General features: G+C 43.6%; 1 protein-coding gene across 1 annotated transcript; it reads left to right on the forward strand.

The window, feature by feature from the left end:
- Positions 1–15160: 15160 nt before the first annotated feature.
- On the forward strand, positions 15161–19850 carry LOC123128025 (calcium-dependent protein kinase 5). Its single transcript, XM_044547925.1, has 7 exons — positions 15161–16205; positions 16580–16723; positions 16825–16977; positions 17521–17636; positions 18033–18200; positions 18912–19136; positions 19559–19850. The coding sequence occupies exons 1-7, from the start codon at positions 15467–15469 to the stop codon at positions 19664–19666; spliced, it is 1653 nt and encodes a 550-aa protein (XP_044403860.1). The 5' UTR covers positions 15161–15466; the 3' UTR covers positions 19667–19850.
- Positions 19851–20375: the final 525 nt, after the last annotated feature.

Consider the following 20375-nt stretch of genomic DNA (forward strand, 5'->3'; position numbering starts at 1 on the left):
GTGTCGTCCGGACTGTTATCTTCGACGGGGTTGGGTTGTTTGGCTTGATTTTCCGTGTTGCCGTGGTCGGGCAATGGTTCACCCTGCTCTAACGTTGGGTCTATGTGATCGTTATTTCTGCCGAGGCGGGATTCGGAGCGGCGTTTATGCCGCCGCTTTGACTGCTTCTCGAGGGAACAACCCTTCGCTGCGTCCTTCCGTTCGTCGTCGTTGTTTTCTTTGGGTGTGTCCACCATGTATACGTCATGTGATGAAGTGGGCGTCCAGTGCCCTATGGGCAGTGGATCCTCTTCGCCTCCCGCATCGTCGTTCATACCGTCGATGCCTTAGGAGTCGAAGTTGAGCATGTCGGTTAAGTCATCGACATTGGCTACTAAGTGGGTGGTGGGTGGGCGGTGAATTTCTTCGTCATCCACATCCCAATCCTGCCGGACATAGTTCGGCCAGGATCCTCCTGACAAGGAGAGAGAGCTTAATGAGTTCAGTAAGTCGCCGAAGGGCGAGTGCTGAAAAATATCCGCGGAGGTAAACTCCATGATCGCCGCCCAATCGGATTCGATAGGAACGGGTGCAGGCGGTTCGGAGTCCGTGGTCGGAGAAGGATCTGGCAGTTTGGCAGCATGGCTCTCGTGAAGGGTAAGGTCGATATTCGGCTCGATCGCCGCTGAGGATACAGCCTCCGTGATGGGGTCTATCCACCCGTCCATGGATGGCACAACTGGTTCCGAATTGAGGCTCGGAGCGGCCGCCGGTGCGATCTCCTGAATACGGTCCGATGGTAGAGCTAATTCGTACTCATCGTGACCGTGTGGCGTACAAGGCAAGGGATCGAATCCGTCGAAGATCAAGTCTCCGCGGATATCGGCCGTGTAATTTAAGCTTCCAAACCTCACCTGATGGCCAGGGGCGTAACTTTCGATCTGCTCCAAATGGCCAAGCGAGTTGGCCCGTAGTGCGAAGCCGCCGAACACAAAGATCTGTCCGGGGAGAAAAGTCTCACCCTGGACTGCATCGCTATCGATGATAGTTGGAGCCATCAAGCCTAACAGCGACGACACAGAGGAACTCTCAATGAAATCACCAATGTCAGTGTCAAAACCGGCGGATCTCGGGTAGGGGGTCCCGAACTGTGCGTCTAAGGCGGATGGTAATAGGAGGCAGGGAAAACGATGTTTTACCCAGGGTCGGGCCCTCTTGATGGAGGTAAAACCCTACGTCCTGCTTGATTTATTCTTGATGCTATGAGTATTAAAAGAGTTGATCTTGTTGGGGAACGTAGTAATTTCAAAAAATTTCCTACGCACACGCAAGATCATGGTGATGCATAGCAACGAGAGGGGAGAGTGTTGTCTACGTACCCTCGTAGACCGTTTGCGGAAGCATTATATCAACACGGTTGATGTAGTCGTACGTCTTCACATCTGACCGATCCAAGTATCGAAAGCACGACACCTCCGAGTTCTACACACGTTCGGCTCGGTAACGTCCTCGCCTTCTCGATCCAGCAAGAGGGGCGAAGTAGTAGATGAGTTCCGGCAGCACGACAGCGTGGTGACGGTGTTGGTGAAGAACAATCTCCGTAGGGCTTCACCTAAGCACTATGAAAACTATGACGGAGGATAAACTAGAGGGGACGGGGTTGCCAGCACACGGCTTGGTGTTTCTTGATGTGTCATTGGTGCTAGCCCTACCCCTCTATTTATATGTTGAGCCCTCGGGTCGAAACTTGGAGTAAAAGCCTCCTCAAAGTCGGTTTCACCCGAAAGGCAAGAGTCCTTCTCGGACTCCAGGGCTAAACGCCAGGGTTCCTGACGTCTAGCCTCTGGTCTCCACAAAACTTCCTTTTGCACTTTCCAAAAGCCTCGTGGGATTTCCCCTTTGGCCCAGATAAAGTGTTCTCGTGCCCAAACATTTCGGGAAACATCTGGAACCCCTTCCGGTGAATTCCGGAACCCTTCCGGAGATCAAACACTACTATCCCATATATCAAACTTTATCTCTGGACCATTTCGGAGTTCCTCGTCATGTCCGTGATCTCATCCCGGACTCCGAACAACATTCGGTCATCAACATACATAACTCATATAGTACTATATCATCAACGAACGTTAAGCGTGCGGACCTACGGGTTCGAGAACTATGTAGACATGACCGAGACACCTCTCTGGTTAATAACCGATAGCGGGACCTGGATGCCCATATTGGCTCCTACATATTCTATGAAGATCTTTATCGGTCAGACCGCATAACAACATACGTTGTTCCCTTTGTCATCGGTATGTTACTTGCCCGAGATTCGATCGTCGGTATCTCAATACCTAGTTCAATCTCGTTACCGGCAAGTATCTTTACTCATTCTGTAATACATCATCCCGCAACTAACTCATTAGTTGCAATGCTTGCAAGGCTTATAGTGATGTGCATTACTGAGTGGGCCCAGAGATACCTCTCCGACAATCAGAGTGACAAATCCTAATCTTGAAATACGCCAACCCAACAAGTACCTTTGGAGACACCTGTAGAGCACCTTTATAATCACCTAGTTACATTGTGACATTTGGTGGCACACAAAGTGTTCCTCCGGTAAACGGGAGCTGCATAATCTCATAGTCATAGGAACATGTATAAGTCATGAAGAAAGCAATAGCAACAAACTAAACGATCAAGTGCTAAGCTAACGGAATGGGTCAAGTCAATCACATCATTCTCCTAATGATGTGACCCCGTTAATCAAATGACAACTCATGTCTATGGTTAGGAAACATAACCATCTTTGATCAACGAGCTAGTCAAGTAGAGGCATACTAGTGACACTGTGTTTGCCTATGTATTCACACATGTATTATGTTTCCGGTTAATACAATTCTAGCATGAATAATAAACATTTATCATGAAATAAGGAAATAAATAATAACTTTATTATTGCCTCTAGGGCATATTTCCTTCAGTCTCCCACTTGCACTAGAGTCAATAATCTAGATCACATCGCCATGTGATTTAACATCAATATTTCACATCACCATGTGATTAACACCCATAGTTCACATTGTCATGTGACTAACACCCAAAGGGTTTACTAGAGTCAATAGTCTAGTTCACATCGCTATGTGATTAACACCCAAAGAGTACTAAGGTGTGATCATGTTTTGCTTGTGAGAGAAGTTTAGTCAACGGGTCTGCAACATTCAGATCCGCATGTATCTTGCAAATTTCTATGTCAACAATGCTCTGCACGGAGCTACTCTAGCTAATTTCCCCCACTTTCAATATGTATCTAGATCGAGACTTAGAGTCATCCAGATCGGTGTCAAAGCTTGAATCGACGTAACTCTTTACGACGAACCTTTTGTCACCTCCATAATCGAGAAACATATCCTTATTCCACTAAGGATAATTTTGACCGATGTCCAGTGATCTACTCCTAGATCACTATTGTACTCCCTTGCCAAAAACAGTGCAGGGTATACAATAGATCTGGTACACAGCATGGCACACTTTATAGAACCTATGGCTGAGCCATAGGGAATGACTTTCATTCTCTTTCTATCTTCTGCCGTGGTCGGGCTTTGAGTCTTACTCAATTTCACACCTTGTAACACAGGCAAGAACTCTTTCTTTGACTGTTCCATTTTGAACTATTTCAAAATCTTGTCAAGGTATGTACTCATTGAAAAAACTTATCAAGTGTCTTGATCTATCTCTATAGATCTTGATGCTTAATATGTAAGCAGCTTCACTGAGGTCTTTCTTTGAAAAACTCCTTTCAAACATTCCTTTATGCTTTGCAGAATAGTTCTACATTATCTCCAATCAGCAATATGTCATTCACATGTACTTATCAGAAATGCTGTAGTGCTCCCACTCACTTTCTTGTAAATACAGGCTTCACCGCAAGTCTGTATAAAACTATATGCTTTGATCAACTTATCAAAGCGTATATTCCAACTCCGAGATGCTTGCACCAGTCCATAGATGGATCGCTGGAGCTTGCATATTTCCTTAGCACCTTTAGGATTAACAAAACCTTTCTGGATGCATCATATACAACTCTTCTTTAATAAATCCATTAAGGAATGCAGTTTTGTTTATCCATTTGCCAGATTTCATAAAATGTGGCAATTGCTAACATGATTCGGACAGACTTAAGCATAGATACGAGTGAGAAACTCTCATCCTAGTCAACACCTTGAACTTGTCGAAAACCTTTTTGCGACAATTCTAGCTTTGTAGATAGTAACACTACTATCAGCGTCCGTCTTCCTCTTGAAGATCCATTTAATCTCAATGGCTCGCCGATCATTGGGCAAGTCAATCAAAGCCCATACTTTGTTCTCATACATGGATCTCATCTCAGATTTCATGGCCTCAAGCCATTTCGCGGAATCTGGGCTCATCATCGCTTCCTCATAGTTCGTAGGCTCATCATGGTCAAGTAACATGACCTCCAGAACAGGATTACGGTACCACTCTGGTGCGGATCTCATTTTGGTTTACCTACGAGGTTCGGTAGTAACTTGATCTGAAGTTACATGATCATCATCATTAGCTTCCTCACTAATTGGTGTAGTAGTCACAGGAACAGATTTCTGTGATGAACTACTTTCCAATAAGGGAGCAGGTACAGTTACCTCATCAAGTTCTACTTTCCTCCCACTCACTTCTTTCGAGAGAAACTCCTTCTCTAGAAAGGATCCATTCAAAGCAATGAATAACTTGCCTTCGGATCTGTGATAGAAGGTGTACCCAACATTTTCTTTTGGGTATCCTATGAAGACGCACTTCTCTGATTTGGGTTTGAGCTTATCAGGTTGAAACTTTTTCACATAAGCATTGCAACCTCAGACTTTAAGAAACAACAACTTAGGTTTCTTGCCAAACCATAGTTCATACGGTGTCGTCTCAACGGGTTTAGATGGTGCCCTATTTAACGTGAATGCAACTGTGTCTAATGCATAACCCCAAAACGATAGTGGTAGATCGGTAAGAGACATCATAGATCGCACCATATCTTATAAAGTACGGTTATGACGTTCGGACACACCATTACACTGTGGTGTTCCAGGTGGCGTGAGTAGTGAAACTATTTCACATTGTTTTAACTGAAGGCCAAACTCGTAACTCAAATATTTTACTTCTGCGATCATATCGTAGAAACTTTTATTTTTTTTTACGATGATTCTCCACTTCACTCTGAAATTCTTTAAACTTTTCAAATGTTTCAGACTTGTGTTTCATCAAGTAGATATACTCATATATGCTCAAATCATCTGTGAAGATCAGAAAAGAATGATACATGCCGTGAGCCTCAATATTCATCGGACCACATACATCAGTATGTATGATTTCGAACAAATCTGTTGCTCGTTCCATTGTTCCAGAGAACGGAGTCTTAGTCATCTTGCCCATGAGGCATGGTTCGCAAGCATCAACTGATTCATAAACAAGTGATTCCAAAAGCCCATCAGCATGGATTTTCTTCATGCGCTTTACACCAATATGACCTAAACGGCAGTGCCATAAATAAGTTGCACAATCATTATTAACTTTGCATCTTTTGGCTTCAATATTATGAAAATGTGTATCACTAGGATCGAGATCCAACAAACCATTTTCATTGGGTGTATGACCATAGAAGGTTTTATTCATGTAAACATAACAACAATTATTCTCTAACTTACATGACTAACCGTATTGCAATAAACATGATCCAATCATATTTATGCTCAACGCAAACACTAAATAACATTTATTTTAGGTTTAACACTAATCCCTAAAGTATAGGGAGTGTGCGATGATGATCATATCAATCTTGGAACCATTTCCAATACACATCGTCACTTCACCCTTAACTAGTCTCTGTTCATTCTACAACTCCCATTTCGAGTTACTATCCTTAGCAACTGAATTAGTATCAAATACTGAGGGGTTGCTATAAACACTAGTAAAATACACATCAATAACATGTATATCAAATATACATATGTTCACTTTGCCATCTTTCTTATTCGCCAATTATTTGGGGTAGTTCCGCTTCTAGTGACCAGTCCCTTTGCAGTAGAAGCACTCAGTCTCAGGCTTAGGTCCATACTTGGGCTTCTTCACTTGAGCAGCAACTCGCTTGCCGTTCTTCTTGAAGTTCCCCTTCTTCCCTTTGCTCTTTTCTTGAAACTAGTGGTCTCGTCAACCATCAACACTTGATGTTTTTCTTGATTTCTACCTTCGTCGATTTCAGCATCACGAAGAGCTTGGGAATTGTTTCTGTTATCCCTTGCATATCATAGTTCATCACGAAGTTCTACTAACTTGGTGATGGTGACTAGAGAATTCTGTCAATCACTATTTTATCTGGAAGATTAACTACCACTTGATTCAAGCGATTGTAGTACCTAGACAATCTGAGCACATGCTCACTGCTTGAGCTATTCTCTTCCATCTTTTAGCTATAGAACTTGTTGGAGACTTCATAACTCTCAACTCGGGTATTTACTTAAAATATTAACTTCAACTCCTGGAACATCTCATATGGTCCATGACGTTCAAAACGTCTTTGAAGTCCCGATTCTAAGCCGTTTAAGCATGGTGCACTAAACTATCAAGTAGTCATCATATTGAGCTAGCCAAACGTTCATAACATCCGCATCTGCTCCTGCAATAGGTTTGTCACCTAGCTGTGCATTAATGACATAATTCTTCTGTGCAGCAATGAGGAAAATCCTCAGATCACGGATCCAATCCGTATCATTGCTACTAACATTTTTCAACTTAGTTTTCTCTAGGAACATATAAAAATTAAACGGGGAGCAACATCGCGAGCTATTGATCTACACCATAGATATGCTAATACTACCAGGACTAAGTTCATGATAAATTAAAGTTCAATTAATCATATTACTTAAGAACTCCCACTTAGATAGACATCCCTCTAATCATCTAAGTGATCACGTGATCCAAATCAACTAAACCATAACCGATCATCACGTGAAATGGAGTAGCTTTCAATGGTGAACATCATTATGTTGATCATATCTACTATATGATTCACGCTCGACCTTTCGGTCTCAGTGTTCCGAGGCCATATCTGCATATGCTAGGCTCGTCAAGTTTAACCTGAGTATTCTGCGTGTGCAAAACTGGCTTGCACCCGTTGTAGATGGACGTAGAGCTTATCACACCCGATCATCACGTGGTGTCTGGGCACGACGAACTTTGGCAACGGTGCATACTCAGGGAGAACACTTTTATCTTGAAATTTAGTGAGAGATCATCTTATAATGCTACCGTCAATCAAAGCAAGATAAGATGCATAAAAGATAAACATCACATGCAATCAATATAAGTGATATGATATGGCCATCATCATCTTGTGCTTGTGATCTCCATCTCTGAAGCACCGTCATGATCACCATCGTCACCGGCGCGACACCTTGATCACCATCGTAGCATCGTTGTCGTCTCGCCAATCTTATGCTTCCACGACTATCGCTACCGCTTAGTGATAAAGTAAAGCATTACAGCGCAATTGCATTGCATACAATAAAGCGACAACCATATGGCTCCTGCCAGTTGCCGATAACTCGGTTACAAAATATGATCATCTTATACAATAAAATTTAGCATCATGTCTTGACCATATCACATCACAACATGCCCTGCAAAAACAAGTTAGACGTCCTCTACTTTGTTGTTGCAAGTTTTACGTGGCTGCTACGGGCTTAGCAAGAACCGTTCTTACCTACGCATCAAAACCACAACGATAGTTTGTCAAGTTGGTGCTGTTTTAACCTTCGCAAGGACCGGGCGTAGCCACACTTGGTTCAACTAAAGTTGGAGAAACTAACACCCACCAGCCACCTGTGTGCAAAGCACGTCGGTAGAACTAGTCTCGCGTAAGCGTACGCGTAATGTCGGTCCGGGCCGCTTCATCCAACAATACCGCCGAACCAAAGTATGACATGCTGGTAAGCAGTATGACTTATATCGCCCACATCTCACTTGTGTTCTACTCGTGCATATAACATCAATGCATAAAACCTAGGCTCGGATGCCACTGTTGGGGAATGCAGTAATTTCAAAAAAATTCCTACGCACACGCAAGATCATGGTGATGCATAGCAACGAGAGGGGAGAGTGTTGTCTACGTACCCTCGTAGACCGTTCACGGAAGCGTTATATCAACGCGGTTGATGTAGTCGTACGTCTTCACGTCCGACCGATCCAAGTACCGAAAGCACATCACCTCCGAGCTCTGCACACGTTCGGCTCGGTGACGTCCTCGCCTTCTTGATCCAGCAAGAGGGGCGAAGTAGTAGATGAGTTCCGGCAGCACGACGGCGTGGTGACGGTGTTGGTGAAGAACAATCTCCGCAGGGCTTCGCCTAAGCACTACGAAAACTATGACGGAGGATAAACTAGAGGGGACGGGGTTGCCGGCACACGGCTTGGTGTTTCTTGATGTGTCTTTGGTGCTAGCCCTACCCCTCTATTTATATGTTGAGCCCTGGGGTTGAAACTTGGAGTAAAAGCCTCCTCAAAGTCGGTTTCACCCAAAAGGCAAGAGTCCTTCTCGGACTACAGGGCTAGACGCCAGGGTTCCCGGCGTCTAACCCCTAGACGCCAGGGTTCCTGGCGTCTAGCCTCTGGTCTCCGCAAAACTTCCTTTTGCACTTTCCAAAAGCCTCGTGGGCTTTCCCCTTTGGCCCAGATAAAGTGTTCTCGTGCCCAAACATTTCGGGAAACATCCGGAACCCTTCCGGAGATCAAACACTACTATCCCATATATCAAACTTTATCTCCGGACCATTCCGGAGTTCCTCGTCATGTCCGTGGTCTCATCCCGGACTCCGAACAACCTTCGGTCATCAACATACATAACTCATATAGTACTATATTGTCAACGAACGTTAAGCGTGCGGACCGTACGGGTTCGAGAACTATGTAGACATGACCCTAACACCTCTCTGGTCAATAACCAATAGCGGGACCTGGATGCCCATATTGGCTCCTACATATTCTACGAAGATCTTTATCGGTCAGACCGCATAACAACATACGTTGTTCCCTTTGTCATCGGTATGTTACTTGCCTGAGATTCGATCATCGATATCTCAATACCTAGTTCAATCTCGTTACCGGCAAGTCTCTTTACTCGTTCCGTAATACATCATCCCGCAACTAGCTCATTAGTTGCAATGCTTGCAAGGCTTATAGTGATGTGCATTACCGAGTGGGCCCAGAGATACCTCTCCGACAATCGGAGTGACAAATCCTAATCTCAAAATACGCCAACCCAACAAGTACCTTTGGAGACACCTGTAGAGCACCTTTATAATCACCCAGTTACGTTGTGACGTTTGGTGGCACACAAAGTGTTCCTCTGGTAAACGGGAGCTGCATAATCTCATAGTCATAGGAACATGTATAAGTCATGAAGAAAGCAATAGCAACAAACTAAACGATCAAGTGCTAAGCTAACGAAATGGGTCAAGTCAATCACATCATTCTCCTAATGATGTGACCCCGTTAATCAAATGACAACTCATGTCTATGGTTAGGAAACATAACCATCTTTGATCAACGAGCTAGTCAAGTAGAGGCATACTAGTGACACTGTGTTTGTCTATGTATTCACACATGTATTATGTTTCCGGTTAATACAATTCTAGCATGAACAATAAACATTTATCATGAAATAAGGAAATAAATAATAACTTTATTATTGCCTCTAGGGCATATTTCTTTCAGATCTACCACGAGATCGGAGAGGCTAAACCCTAGAAGCTAGCCTATGGTATGATTGTATGTTGTCCTACGGACTAAAACCCTCCGGTTTATATAGACACCGGAGGGGGTTAGGGTTACACAAGGTCGGTTACAAAGGAGGAGATATACATATCCGTATTGCCTAGCTTGCCTTCCACGCCAAGTAGAGTCCCATCCGGACACGAGACGAAGTCTTCAATCTTGTATCTTCATAGTCCAACAGTCCGGCCAAAGGATATAGTCCGGCTGTCCGGAGACCCCCTAATCCAGGACTCCCTCAACTGTGTTACAAAACATGATCATCTCATACAATAAAATTTAGCATCATGTCTTGACCATATCACATCACAACATGCCCTGCAAAAACAAGTTAGACGTCCTCTACTTTGTTGTTGCAAGTTTTACGTGGCTGCTAGGGGCTGAGCAAAAACCGTTCTTACCTATGCATCAAAAACCACAACGCCGTATAGTGATTGCTTTTTGATCTTCAGAAAGAACCCTGTTCATTGAATCCGATTCAACTAAAGTTGGAGAAACTGACACCCACCAGCCACCTGTGTGCGAGCACGTCGATAGAACCAGACTCGCGTAAGCGCACGCGTAATGTCGGTCTGGGCCGCTTCATCCAACAATACCGCTGAATGAAGAATCAACTAGTGACGACAAGCAATATGTATATACCCACACCCACAACTCCTTTGTGTTCTACTCATGCATATAACATCTATGCATAAACTTGGCTCGGATGCCTGTTGGGGAACGCAGTAATTTCAAAAAAAATCCTACGCACATGCAAGATCATGGTGATGCATAGCAACGAGATGGGAGAGTGTTGTCCACGTACCCTCGTAGACCGTAAGCGGAAGCGTTGTGACAACGCGGTTGATGTAGTCGTACGTCTTCACGATCGACCAATCCTAGTACCGAAAATACGGCACCTCCGCGATCTACACACGTTTGGCTCGGTGACGTCCCACGAACTCACGATCCAGCAGAGTGTCGAGGGAGAGCTTTGTTAGCACGACGGCGTGATGACGGTGATGATGAAGCTACCGGCACAGGGCTTCGCCTAAGCACTGCAACAATATAACTGAGGTGGATTATGGTGGAGGGGGGGCACCGCACACGGCTAAGAGATCAATGTCTGTTGTGTGTTCTAGGGTGCCCCCTGCCCCTTTATATAAAGGAGCAAGGGGGAGGTTGGCCGTCCTTGGGGCGCACCAAGGAGGGGGAGGAGTCCTCCTCCTAGTAGGAGTAGGACCCCCCCTTTCCTAGTCCAACTAGGAGGTGGGAGGAGGAAGGAAGGAGAGGGAGCGAAAGAGGGGGCGCCCCCCCCTCCTTGTCCAATTCGGACTCCCAAGGGGGGACAGACCTATGGCCCCTCCCCTCTCTCTCTCACTAGGCCCATGTAGGCCCATTAGTTCTCCCGGGGGTTCCGATAACCCCCCGACACTCCGATAATTATCCGGTGACCCCCAGAACTCATCCGGTGTCCGAATATAGTCATTCAATATATCAATCTTTATGTCCCCACCATTTCGAGACTCCTCGTCATGTCCGTGATCATATCCGGGACTCTAAACTATCTTCGGTACATCAAAAATCATAAACTCATAATACCGATCGTCACCGAATGTTAAGCGTGCGGACCCTACGGGTTCAGAAACTATGTAGACATGACCGAGACACGTTTCCGGTCAATAACCAATAGCGGAACCTGGATGTTCATATTGGCTCCTACATATTCTACGAAGATCTTTATCGGCCAAACCGCATAACAACATGCGTTGTTCCCTTTGTCATCGGTATGTTACTTGCCCGAGATTCGATCGCCGGTATCAATCTCGTTATCGGCAAGTCTCTTTACTCATTCTGTAATGCATCATCCCGCAACTAAATCATTAGTCACATTGCTTGCAAGGCTTATAGTGATGTGCATTATCGAGAGGGCCCAGAGATACCTCTCCGACAATCGGAGTGACAAATCCTAATCTTGATCTATGCCAACTCAACAAACACCATCGGAGACACCTGTAGAGCAGCTTTATAATCACCCAGTTACTGTGTGACGTTTGATAGCACACAAAGTGTTCCTCCGGTATTCGGGAGTTGCATAATCTCATAGTCATAGGAACATGTATAAGTCATGAAAAAGCAATAGCAACATAATAAACGATCAAGTGCTAAGCTAACGGAATGGATCAAGTCAATCACATCATTCTCTAATGATGTGATCCCGTTAATCAAATGACAACTCATGTCTATGGCTAGGAAACTTAACCATCTTTGATTCAACGAGCTAGTCAAGTAGAGGCATACTAGTGACACTCTGTTTGTCTATGTATTCACACATATACTAAATTTCCGGTTAATACAATTCTAGCATGAATAATAAACATTTATCATGATATAAGGAAATATAAATAACAACTTTATTATTGCCTCTAGGGCATATTTCCTTCACTATCGTCTCAGTTCAAACACATGTGTTGTACCATGTCCTCCTTGTACAAAGCCCAAACACTTCTTGACATAATGCAGTCCAGTAATGCATGCCGTCAACTGTCTTCTGCTCTACAAAGTGCACAAACATGAGTTGGTGACATGTTATGATAGTGTAGTACGTCGCTCGTCGGCAAGGAGTGTTGCACGAGGTGCCAGGTGAACACTTTGAGCTTTGACGGGACTTGCATGGACCATATAGAGGACCACCCCTTCTTCTCGATTGCATCATTGGACACATTCTGTCCTCCCTCTGACCATGCCTCCATGCTCGCCTTATGCGGGATATCATCCTGTACGCCGAAGATACAGAGAAAAGACCACGAGGATCCTCCGCCCAAGCCCATAAACCGTCCACTTGCCTTGTACATAGTGATATATTGAGAATAGACTCACTTGTGTTGTGGTGCCATTGCCCACTCGACGAATAATACCATTTTGCTAACGAGCGCCTGCAACGCACACCCCCTGCCGCGATTTGGGCCGGCCCAGTTGCTTTCCTTCTCTTTTTCAACGTAGCAACCACTAGGGACAAACCACCACATGTGACAACTTATTCATTTTTCTCCTTCTATTATTTCTCGAGATTATGATCGGTTTTCTCATTTTGGGTATGATTTTCTTAGTTTTTTCCTTTTCCTTTTCTTATCTTTTTCTTTCTTTCTTTTTTGTTTCCTTTTTCTTTTACAAATGTGTGTACTTTTCTCAATTTTTGGATTTTTTAAAAAAATCAATGAACTCTTTTTAAAATTTGTGAACCTTTTTTCGGAATCGATGAACTTCATTTGAAGTTTGACAAACTTTTTTGAGTTTGATGAACTTTTTTTGCAAAATTGATGTTTTTCAAAATTTGATGATCTTTTTTTACAAAATGATGAACTTTTTTCAAATGGAATGGAATTTTCCCAAAATCTATGTACTTTTTCAAATTCGATGAAATTTTTTCAAGTTTGATGAACGAATTTTGAAATATGATGAACTTCTTTTTGCAAAGTCAATTAGTTGTTTTCAAATATGCAAACTTGTTTCTCAAAATTGATGAACCTTTTTTTCAAAATCAATTAATTTTTTTTTCAAAATCGCTGAACTCTTTCTCAAATTTGTGAACTATTTTTCAAAAGCGATGAAATTATTTTCAAATCAATTTTTTTCCCAATTTGTGATCGTTTTTATTCAAAAATGATGAACCATTTTTTATAATCGATGAATTTTTTTAAAAAAAATTGCTGAACTTTTTTGAAATTTTGTGAACTATTTTTTGAAATGAATGAACTGTTTTTCAAAATCATTGAACTTACTTTCAAATAAATTAACGTTTTTATTTGAAAAAATGATGAACTACATCTGAAAATAGGTGAGCATTTTTGTGAAAGTTGATGGACTTTTTCCAGAATTTTGAAAATTTTCAAGTTCGTGGTTTTCCCTATTTTTGGTGAATTATTTTTCAGGTTTTTCGTTTTCTTTTTTTGAAGTAATTTACTGTGGGTATATTGTATGTTATATGCAGCACAGAAAGGGTCAAATAGTACTTATTCCTTATAGCAAACAACAACACCAAGTTAGTTTATTTAGTGGTTAATGCAGCAGGACGTCCATATCGTGGTGCTAATTTCGATTCCTTGTTCTCGCAGCTTTGCTGGAACTTTTTTCTTCACGTTTTCATTTCAGCAAGTTGCTGGGCCGGTCCACTAGGCGGCGCGTGCGAGCGATGATGCTGGCGCTTAAATCGCCGAACAGGAGCACCCGGACTTTTGGTCCAGTCCAAACCAGGCATACAACAACACGGCCTTATGACCACAGCACCAGTCGGCCCGACCGGTCCTACATTTTTCGTTTTTCCCAACAATGCAAGCCAATGTACACAAAACCAACCACTCAAAAAAATGTACACAAAACCAGGAATTTCTAAAAAAAAAGTACACAAAACCAGGAGACCTCCTAAAAAAAAGGAGAGCTCCGATTAAAAAAAAATTCCTCACTCAAAAAAAGGAAGAAAAAAACAATCTAGGACACCTCCTATGCCGCGTGGGAGCTCCTATTTTTTTTTTTTGCGGAGTTCGTGGGAGCTCCTATTAGATGCTCTGTGCGTCCAAATACCAGCCACCCACACAAAGCGCTGCTACCTAGGACAGTCCAGTTGGACACTAGACAGTTAGATGCTCTGTAGCAATTGGGTTTTAGTCGGGTTTTTTCTTCAAAGTATCAAGATTTTCTTATTAAAAAGTGAACTTTTTGAAAAGCGCAAACAATTTTAAAGTTTGTATACTTTTTAAAAAATTTGGACCATTTTTTTGAAATCCTTGTCATTTTTTGAAATTGGAATATTTTTGAAAATGCAAACGTATTTTCAAAATTCTAAATGTTTTTAAAAACATGAACATATTTCCAAATTTCTACACATTTTTATTTTTTGAACATGATATCAAATTTCTGAACAATTGGGACCAGAGGCCCGGTTTGTTCAAATTCCTTTTGAAACATGTCCGAATGTTTGATGTTTAGGATTGGATGGCTGGCTTTCATATCACTGTCCGCGGACTCTTCCGGACATGTCTGTTTTTGGGGTACGGTTGGAGATGCCCGTATGCAACAAAGCTTCTAAAACTAAAAGTAACTCCAAAATGGCTTCGGAGGCCATCTCTTTCCCACGCGGAAGCCTCTCTGCCTACACTGTCTTAGTTGCCTATGAATATGTTTAGCCCTCTCTGAAGGCTTCTGTTTGCAAAAACAAGAAAAAAGAAAGAAAGAGGAAATTATCATTTTTGTGGGAGAAAACTAGCCAGCATTTTTTGTCCCTAAAAAAATACTAGCCAACATTTCCTGCACGACTGGATCTTTGCATCCGTGGCCAGTGGCGGGGCACCCAGACAAATGCCAAATTGTATATCCAGTCCGTGCGTTCTTTCCGCCCGGAATCAACGGAAACGCAGCAGAGCCAGGCCGCCGCAACCTTCGCTTCGCTTTCCGCAAACGTGACCGCGAAGCCGCCGTGAAGTCGCCGCCGCCTCCAGCTCACTCCGGAGTCCCGAGGCCGCAACAAGTCTCACCCTCGCGGCCTCCGCCCATTTCAGCTCCATCGGCCGCGCCGCAACGCTCCCTGTCCGAGCCAAGCCGCGCCGCGACGCCTCCGCCCCTAGCCTAGCCAGCCTTGACCCCGTCGGAGCCTCAGGTAGATGCGAGAGAGGTCGCCTCCCGCGGCCGTGTGATGGGCAACACGTGCGGCGTCACCTTTAGATCCAAGTACTTCTCCAGCTTCCGCGGCGCGCCGGAGCGCCACGACTCGGGCTACGCGCCCGTCGCCGCCGCCGCCGCCGATGCCGATGCCGACTCGCCGCCGGGCAAGCGGCCCTCGCGCCCGGCGGCCGTGGCCGACGCGGCCGCCCCGCCCCCCGCTGCCGGCATGCGCCGGGGCTCGCTCGCCCCCGCGGAGCTGACGGCCAACGTGCTCGGCCACCCCACCCCGAGCCTCCACGACCACTACCTGCTCGGCCGCAAGCTCGGGCAGGGCCAGTTCGGCACCACCTACCTCTGCACCGACCGCGCCACCGGGGCGGACTACGCCTGCAAGTCCATCGGCAAGCGCAAGCTCATCACCAAGGAGGATGTCGAGGATGTGCGCCGCGAGATCCAGATCATGCACCACCTCGCCGGCCACCGGAACGTCGTCGCCATCAAGGGCGCCTACGAGGACCAGGTCTACGTCCACATCGTCATGGAGCTCTGTGGCGGCGGCGAGCTCTTCGACCGCATCATACAGCGGGGGCATTACAGCGAGCGCAAGGCGGCCGAGCTCACGCGCATCGTTGTAGGAGTTGTCGAGGCGTGCCACTCGCTCGGGGTCATCCACAGGGATCTCAAACCTGAAAACTTCTTGCTGGCCAACAAGGATGACGACATGTCGCTTAAGGCCATCGACTTCGGCCTCTCCGTCTTCTTCAAGCCTGGTGAGTCGCTTCAGGCAAGGCAACAAAATTTAACTTCCTTCCGCTGCTGCGGAACCCAAATGTTTCGTTGGTGGAATTGAGATCACAACCACCCACAAGATATACTACTATGGAGGCAAAAATTACAATTCAGTGTTACTGTGTTAAAAAAATCAGGGTTATCTTTTAACTTCATCATTAACAGCTTCTAAGGTGGTTTTCAGATGCAACAAATAGGAGCCACTTTAAACTCCACCCCTGTTCCTACCCTACTATCTCTTGTCCTATATGTTCACTTTGTTAGGAGTAATGTGCATCTTATGGACCACTTATTATATTCATTTTATTCAGAATTATCTTATGAACAATTCCTTATGCTGTTTTATTTTTTTCAGGTCAAGTTTTCACTGATGTTGTCGGAAGCCCTTATTATGTAGCTCCAGAAGTGTTGCGCAAACGTTATGGGCCAGAAGCTGATGTATGGACAGCTGGTGTAATTCTTTACATACTACTAAGTGGTGTACCACCATTTTGGGCAGGTAGAGCATTATGTTTGATTGTTAACTCTGATTAATACTAGAACTCCTTTCTAGCTTTTTACTACTGCTCTAGGCTGATTTTCTGAATGTACTTATTGCAGAGACTCAGCAAGGAATATTTGATGCAGTATTGAAAGGCGTTATTGATTTTGATAGTGATCCCTGGCCTGTTATTTCTGATAGTGCAAAGGATCTCATAATGAGAATGTTGAATCCTCGCCCCGCAGAGCGTCTAACAGCACATGAAGTTCTATGTTAGTTACTTCCACCAGGACTCCAGATCTTGTTTCTTAATTCAGGTCCTTGGGTGAATATGTTGTTCTGATACCTGTTCTGAGCAGTGTGGCCATCTCGTAATGCCTCAAGACATATATCTGCACAAGCACAACATTGTTTTGGTTGATGAGAAATAAGATCTTTTTCAGAGTCTCATTGACTCATGGAAACCTCAATTTCTAAACTCTTGCAGTTGGGAATTTCGAACTTTAATCTGTATGGGATTGTTCTCAGATATGTACCTGTTATTATCTAGTCCCTCTGTATCAAACTATAAGACGCCTTTTGACACTATGATAGTGTCAAAAATCCGTATCAAAATATAAGACGCCTTTTGACACTATGATAGTGTCAAAAAGACGTCTTATATTTTGATACAGAAGGAGTATTAGTTCATCTCATGCTTGTTTAAAAGGGGAAAACAAACCATTTAGTATGTAAAAAACAGAGCAATATATATGTACAATACATGTACAATTGTGTAATAAACATGTAAAATAATCTTTTTCTTACTTGTTCAGGTCACCCTTGGATTTGTGATCATGGAGTTGCTCCTGATCGTCCACTTGATCCAGCTGTCCTTTCTCGCATTAAGCAGTTCTCAGCAATGAATAAGTTAAAGAAGATGGCTTTGCGAGTACGTACCTTTAGCTGATCCTATAGTAATTAACCATGTGCAGCAGTGAAGTTATGTCCATTTGCTTTATAGTCGTTATAATGTTCATTGCTTTTTCTCATTTTGTGTTAACTTTATCATCACAAATATCCTTTATTAGTGTTTCTACTGATGTATGTTTTAAAGAAATCAATTGGATTCTCTTGTCTTCTGTTGACTTATTGTGACACTATATTCAACAAATAATGTACTGACGTTACCCCCGAATTACCAGTCTGCTATTTACTCAAGATAACTACTTTGTCTAGTGTACAATTAGTAATCTAGTCGTGCGACTCTTTTTGCATTTCATTTTGTTTTATCTTATGTGGCACAATTGCTTGGTTTTGTATTAACAAAGGATTTCCATTTATTCAGGTAATTGCTGAGAGCCTTTCAGAGGAGGAGATTGCAGGATTAAAAGAAATGTTTGAGGCAATGGACACAGACAATAGCGGTGCAATTACATATGATGAGCTGAAAGAAGGCATGCGAAAGTATGGTTCAACACTAAAAGATACTGAGATTCGTGATCTTATGGAAGCGGTAAGTTGGCTGAACATCAGTAACAATGCTCGCTTGGACTTGCTAGCTTAAGTACCTTTCCTTTTGTTTTTAGTTCTTCTATGAGGCATCTTAGCTTCTGACTATGAAAGGGCCATAAGCTTTGGCCACTTGGTATTTGTGGGCCTGTCAGCTGAGTAGGAAACATGCAATGCCATTAAATTATTCTGCTTCCCCAGTTTTATGATGGTTTGCAGCTTGTGTGAGACTATTCTCAGCTTGAATGAATTGGATATAAATATCTTTATATTGAAACTAGTTCGTTTAACTGATCTATTCCAGGACTTCGAAATTTAACACACTTTTCTTACTTTATGTTTACCCCGTCTGTCTTTGTGATCTACAGCTGAAACGTATTTTACTTAGAATACTCAATCATTTTATTTCCATGGAAAATGTGCTTATGTGCCTATGGTGCAACTTCAGTTCAGTTTTGTCTTAGCCGGTGCTCGACTCCAAAGCTTTTTCAAAAACTCATTTAGCTCTTCAGATTTTACGCATTAGTCCCTACAAGTTTAAGGTACTTAAACTACAGGTCCTAGCTCCTGGCACCACAACTTTCTTGTCTGTTTCGTTACTGCCCCTCTTTCATACCGAGCATATGTTTTATGATGCAGGATTTTAGAATCATCACTCCTAAAAGGAGTAACTTATGGTCTTACATGTTATTTGGTTTCATTTGAATAACTTCAGGCGGATGTGGACAACAGTGGAACCATCGATTATATAGAATTCATTGCTGCTACATTGCATCTCAATAAACTAGAGCGAGAGGAACATCTTGTGGCAGCCTTTTCTTATTTTGACAAGGATGGTAGTGGTTACATTACAGTGGACGAGCTCCAGCAAGCTTGCAAAGAGCATAACATGCCAGATGCTTTTCTTGATGACGTCATAATCGAAGCTGACCAGGATAATGTAAGTAAAATGAAGCTTATAGTGCCGTACACTTATAATACTTTTAATGTTAAATTAGATTGCATATGTTTCTATTAGTTTGTTATAACTCACACATGTAGTAGGGTAGGTATATGCTGAATTATAAGCAGCTGGAGTATCTATGGCCTTTAAATTGTGCTACATGCTATAGCTATCCTAGTCCTAGTTCCTAAAACAAGACTGTAACGCCTGGGTGCATAAACCTTCAAAAGCTCTCTATTGAAAATGTCTACAGATGTAACTTGGGGCATAGATGCTCGCCAAATGATACCATATGGTGCAATGATAGACAAGTACATCTCACTAATTTGTCACTGTAGAACCTTTGAACTTTGATGTGTTGCTGCTTGTTTGCAATAGAGCTTTGGTCTAATTGCGCTTGTCTGTCTCTTGTTCTCTAGGACGGTCGCATTGATTACGGAGAGTTTGTTGCCATGATGACAAAGGGCAATATGGGAGTTGGGAGGAGAACAATGAGAAACAGCCTGAATATAAGCATGACTGAATGAGACTCTGCTATACGGGACACTGCCTGCAATTTTTTGTACGCTGCCAGTTGTACGTGTGGGCATTCTAATTGGTGGTCCTCTAAATCTAACTCCTGCTATTTCGTCCATGAAATGTATGGGGGAAATCTCCTATATCTTTTGTGAACTGGGAATGAAATGTTCATATATTCCTTTTTTGTTTCTATTGATTTCTGCAATGTTTTTTTATTTCTGCAATGTTTCATTCAGAGTTTAGTTTGGTTCATCATGTTCAAGTATTGTATCCCTATACGTCCGGGCGGACGGCCGGGTCACTGGCAGGTCACAAAATCCCGACCTAGACGGTCTTCTCATACTGGCTCTATATGTTGGGCTGACTGGCACCCCTCACATCCTACCCAAATTTAGGGAGGATATGGGGAGGCCCGGACGCGCTCGGGCGCGTTTGACACGTCGGATTTGGTCCATGCTGGCCCAGCTGACACAACATATATTCGTCCCGTATCTGCATCCTGGATCAAACCTAGCCAATCCACTCCACTTGGTCAAACCCTAGCTGGTCCACTCCACTTGGCCCCAAATCTCTGTTCCGGTGATCTTCGGCCTTCTCTGGGACATCATCTCATGCGGGGACGAGGAGGCGATGGTCGTCCGCCGCTCACGGGAGGAGTGTGGCCGACCGAGTTTGGAGTTGATCCGGCTGGAATCCATTGCGTCGGCGCAACTGGCG

The sequence above is a fragment of the Triticum aestivum genome, chromosome 6A, assembly GCF_018294505.1.
Source record: "Triticum aestivum cultivar Chinese Spring chromosome 6A, IWGSC CS RefSeq v2.1, whole genome shotgun sequence".
Taxonomy (NCBI): domain Eukaryota; kingdom Viridiplantae; phylum Streptophyta; class Magnoliopsida; order Poales; family Poaceae; genus Triticum; species Triticum aestivum.

Coding starts and splice junctions, on each gene's coding strand:
- LOC123128025 (XM_044547925.1), top strand. CDS start 15,467: ATGGGCAACACGTGCGGCGTCACCTTTAGATCCAAGTACTTCTCCAGC. Junction 16,206..16,579: donor CTCCGTCTTCTTCAAGCCTG/GTGAGTCGCTTC, acceptor TATTTTTTTCAG/GTCAAGTTTTCACTGATGTT. Junction 16,978..17,520: donor AACAGCACATGAAGTTCTAT/GTTAGTTACTTC, acceptor TTACTTGTTCAG/GTCACCCTTGGATTTGTGAT.